Genomic DNA, 5,045 nt, shown 5'->3' with positions numbered 1-5,045 from the left:
AATTATTTTGGTGTATTCCACGTCAGTTCAACACAAAAAATTTTATTAGGTTTTGGGATTCGGTTGAAATTGGGTAGATTATATCCTCTGGTGGTAATAAATAAAATCCCCAAGCGATTTTAAAAAATTTCAAAAATTGGCGGACATATTGGATTTTTAATTTTTTTGTACTTTTTTTTGAAAAATATATATCTCTGCTTGTTCTTAACGGATTTTAGTTTATGACCTCTTAAATTGTTCGTATTGAAATATACTTTTATTTCAAAAATTAAAATTAAAAAAATTATTTAAATTAAAATTAAAAAAATTATTTAAATTTTTTGTTTAAAAAATTAATTTAATTTTTTGAAAAGCCATAGAAAAAATATGCTACCTTCAATTCTGATCATTTTTTTACCATTTGTAGCCATAAATCTGTTGAACTTGTCCTGAAATTTTCATCGTGGGACAGCCAGTAGTTTTTGAGAAAAAAAATAAAACGTAAATCCTCGCATAGCGCTGTAGCGCTCAGTTTTAATGCCGCACGATTGTAAATGGAATTTTAATGAATGTACGAGTTTTTATTAACCCTAGAACTAAAATATGATTTTTTTATAGACTAACGAAAAACTGGGGTGGTTTGGTACCCCAGATTTGAAACAATTGTAAAAGTTTTCCTTTTTTGTAATTTTTTTAATTTGTCAACAATGTGGCTAATTTAAAAAAAATTAAACGGATTTTAAAAGGTAAATAGAGACAATTTTATTTTGATTAAGGCAACTTGAAAATTTAAATATTATTTACAATATATACAAATGTTAAATGATTTTAAAATAGAATCAAAATCATTTATTACAAAGGAGGTTTCTATTTTTTACGGGGGAGTTTCCGAGGTCTTACAGTTTTTCTTTATTTACCTTTTAAAATCCGTTTAATTTTTTCAAATTAGCCACATTGTTGACAAATTAAAAAAATTACAAAAAAGGAAAACTTTTACAATTGTTTCAAATCTGGGGTACCAAACCACCCCAGTTTTTCGTTAGTCTATAAAAAAATCATATTTTAGTTCTAGGGTTAATAAAAACTCGTACTTTCATTAAAATTCCATTTACAATCGTGCGGCATTAAAACTGAGCGCTACAGCGCTATGCGAGGATTTACGTTTTATTTTTTTTCTCAAAAACTACTGGCTGTCCCACGATGAAAATTTCAGGACAAGTTCAACACATTTATGGCTACAAATAATAAAAAAATGATCAAAATTGAAGGTAGCATATTTTTTCTATGGCTTTTCAAAAAATTAAATTAATTTTTTAAACAAAAAATTTAAATAATTTTTTTAATTTTAATTTTTGAAATAAAAGTATATTTCAATACGAACAATTTAAGAGGTCATAAACTAAAATCCGTTAAGAACAAGCAGAGATATATATTTTTCAAAAAAAAGTACAAAAAAATTAAAAATCCAATATGTCCGCCAATTTTTGAAATTTTTTAAAATCGCTTGGGGATTTTATTTATTACCACCAGAGGATATAATCTACCCAATTTCAACCGAATCCCAAAACCTAATAAAATTTTTTGTGTTGAACTGACGTGGAATACACCTTTTACATTATTCAAATTTAATAAAAATTATTCTTAATCAATTGCAAAATATTTTTAAAAAAATTGAAATATTTTAACAACTAAGAAATACATTGTACAGAATTTGGAAAAACGATACAAATAGTTTACAAGGACAAATAAAAAACATAAATTTTAAAGAAATTACCAGTATAATTCAATGGTTTAAATTTTATTGCTCTTCTACATGATTGTCGGCTTACATGGAATTTTCTAAATTTTAGAACTTATTTCATGATTAAATTCAGGGTGGTCGCAAGTCAAGAATACACTGGGGTCAAAAAGTTTCAGTACATTTGTACTGATTACTGTTAAGTGCTCGCTTCACTTAAGATTCAAATATTTCTGTGAAAATAGATGTAAGAGCTATCAAAGTAGGATCATTTTAAAGGTCAGTAAATTTAGAGTCAAGTAGGCTAAGATATAACCAATTTAATAGTGTAAATATTAAAAATAAAATTCTTTAAAGTTAGAGATTTTTTGTGAAAATTGCGATTTTTAAATCTGGAATTCAAGCGTACGCCAATTGAAGAAATTTTTTTTTAAGTTTTGATAGTTGCACAATAGAAAGTACAAATTTCATTCTTTAATTCTAGACCAAAATCATTCACATATATTAAGTATTTTCTTCAAATTCTACAAAAATAATATCTCTTGCTCTAAATTTTTTGAAGAATATAAATTGCAAATTTGTCGTTTTCATTCACTTGTTCTATCAAATAACCACACTTTTTAAAAATATAGAACCTCTTCATCTTAGGAAATTTAAGTTATTTACATAAAATTTATCCCTCTTCTTATAATTTTACAAATTTTAACTGTATCATTATTCCTTATTTTCATTCTAGGTGTCTATTTTTTTATTTTTCAATAAAAAAAGGTGCTTATTTTTCAAAAGTGTGGTTAATTGAAAAAATAAGTTAACGAAAACGACGAATTTGCAATTAATATTCTTTGAAAAATTTCGAGAGCAAGGAAAGTTATTTTTATAGAATTTGAAGAAAATGCTTAATATATGTGAATTATTTTGGTCTAGAATTAAAGAATGAAATTTGTACTTAATATTGTGCAACTATCAAATCTTAAAAAAAAATTTTCTTCAATTGGCGTGCGCTTGAGTTCTAGATTTCAAAATCGCATTTTTCACGAAAAATCTCTAACTTTAAATAATTATATTTTCAATATTTACACTATTAAATTGGTTATATCTTAGCCTACTTGACTCTAAATTTACTGACCTTTAAAATGATCCTACTTTGATAGCTCTTACATCCATTTTTACAGAAATATTTGAATCTTAAGTGAAGCGAGCACTTAACAGTAATCAGTACAAATGTACTGAAACTTTTTGACCCCAGTGTAATTTCGAAACTTTTATTGACTGAAAAAAAAATGTAATCCAATTTTTCATGATTTTCATTTAAGCATACTTTTTCTAAATCGTAAACGTTTTCATAAAACAATTTTAATTTTTTTCAGTAGAATTAATATAATTGGACCTAAATTGTATTAATTAAAATTTTTCTCTTCTCTTTTTTAATCTATTTCAGATCACTACATTTTACCAATATATTTCATCATTTATCATGCCAAAAGCAAGTAAAGAATTTGGATACTCAAATAGACATATTCGGCGATTACGAAATCAGCAGACAAAATTAGAAATAAAAAAATTAGCTTATCACAATGTTAATGGGAAATCAAACGATGATCATGAAGAATTAAACGTAAATTATAATAAAAATTTTGAAAAATCCGAAGAAAACATTTATGATGGAGATATTTCTAACGACGATAATTTTTCTATTGATGATGATGATGATGATCAGATGAATTTTTCACCGGATTCAGACAGCGTAACTGAGTTCTTTAATTTTGATGAAACGAACAACTTCAAAGAAGAAAGTATGCATACTAATTATTTGGACATAAATACTATTGACAGTGATGAAGATTCAGAATATTCGACAGATTGTGACATGAAAAAAAAAGAATTTGATTTTAATTTGTCAGACAGTGATTCTGACAGAAACAATAACACGAGTCCTAGCTCTTCCGAGTCCGAAGAAGATGAAGGTGAAGAAGAAAAATCTTAACTTGACAAGAATAAATTATTTAAAAGCGCTTTACGCAATTGGGCTCTTTTATATAATATTTCTCTTGTTATTATTACCGCATTACTTTTAATTTTAAGTCAATTCACAACTTATGTGTTACCCCGAACTGCTCGAACTCTTTTGAAAACTCCAAGAAATTCAGAACCAATAATTACCATGCCTGACGGAGGAGAATATATACATTTTGGTCTGAAGCGAGCTTTAGATTTAATTATTAAGAAACGGATTTCTAGAGGAAACAAAATTAATGAAATAAATTTATTTATCAACATCGATGGTCTTCAAATTTACAAAGCTTCAAAAAATTCCTTATGGTTAATAATGGGTTCTGAAGTAAAATCAGAAGATGTGTATTTAATCGGATCTTATTTTGCTAGTCACCATCCTCTAAATTCAAATGAGTTTTTGTCAAAGTTTTTAGAAGAAACAGAATTAGTATGTACAGATGGTATGGTTTTTGAAAATAAACGAATTCAAGTTAATATTTCAGGATTGATTTGTGATGTTCCAGCAAAATGTCTGGTATTAAAAGTAAAAGGTCATACCGGGTATGATTCGTGCTCAAAATGCAAATATAAAGGAGAGGGGATTTTACCTGCCCACAAGAAAAGGAATCAAAAGAAGAAAAAACGACGAGTTTTTTTTCCAGGGATCGGGCCATTTGAAGACAGAACTGTCAAAGAATTTACTGAGCATGCTTATGCGGGAACTTATCAAGAGGCAGAATTAAGTATTTTGACAAAGATTCCTGGATTTGGGGCTGTTTCTGATGTACCATTGGATTACATGCACCTCCTCTTATTGGGTGTAATGAAGAAGTTAATTCATCTATGGTTATACGGTCCTCATAAAGTAAAACTTTCTGCTGATGAAATTGATAAAATTTCTGCTAAATTGATAGAGTTAAGAAAAAGCCAGCCCACAGATTTCTCCAGACGACCGAGATCCTTAAGAGATGTGAAGTACTGGAAGGCTACAGAATTCAGGAATTTTTTATTGTATAGTGGCCCAATCGTTCTGAAGGTAGTCAAAAACCAGGATGTCTATACAAATTTTTTGTCGCTTCATGTAGCAGTGACAATTTTATCAAGCGTTGCATGGATTGAATTTCAAGAAAATATTGATTATGCCCAACAACTTATTGAATACTTTGTTCAAACGTTTGAAGTTGTCTATGGAAAACAATTCATGTCGCACAATTTACATAATGCACTTCATATCAGTAAAGATGTTGAAAAATATGGACATTTGGATAAATTTAGTGCATTCAAATTTGAAAATTTTATGAAAGTGAAAACAGTGAAAACTAAATTAAGAGAAAAA

At 27.7% G+C, this 5,045-nt stretch overlaps 1 protein-coding gene across 1 annotated transcript; it reads left to right on the top strand.

Moving 5' to 3' along the window:
- Positions 1–3,191: 3,191 nt before the first annotated feature.
- LOC122506785 (clumping factor B-like) lies at positions 3,192–3,701 on the top strand. Its single transcript, XM_043619101.1, has one exon. It carries the CDS (start codon positions 3,192–3,194, stop codon positions 3,699–3,701), a length of 510 nt encoding a protein of 169 aa, XP_043475036.1.
- The last annotated feature ends 1,344 nt before the right edge of the window (positions 3,702–5,045 follow it).

The sequence above is a fragment of the Leptopilina heterotoma genome, unplaced genomic scaffold (genome assembly GCF_015476425.1).
Source record: "Leptopilina heterotoma isolate Lh14 unplaced genomic scaffold, ASM1547642v1 Lhet_430, whole genome shotgun sequence".
Lineage (NCBI taxonomy): Eukaryota > Metazoa > Arthropoda > Insecta > Hymenoptera > Figitidae > Leptopilina > Leptopilina heterotoma.
Note: the sequence above shows the minus strand (reverse complement) of the source record. Positions and strands in the feature narration are given on the sequence as shown.

Bases quoted from the DNA above. Each gene is read 5' to 3' on its own strand.
- LOC122506785 (XM_043619101.1), top strand. From the start codon at position 3,192: ATGCCAAAAGCAAGTAAAGAATTTGGATACTCAAATAGACATATTCGG.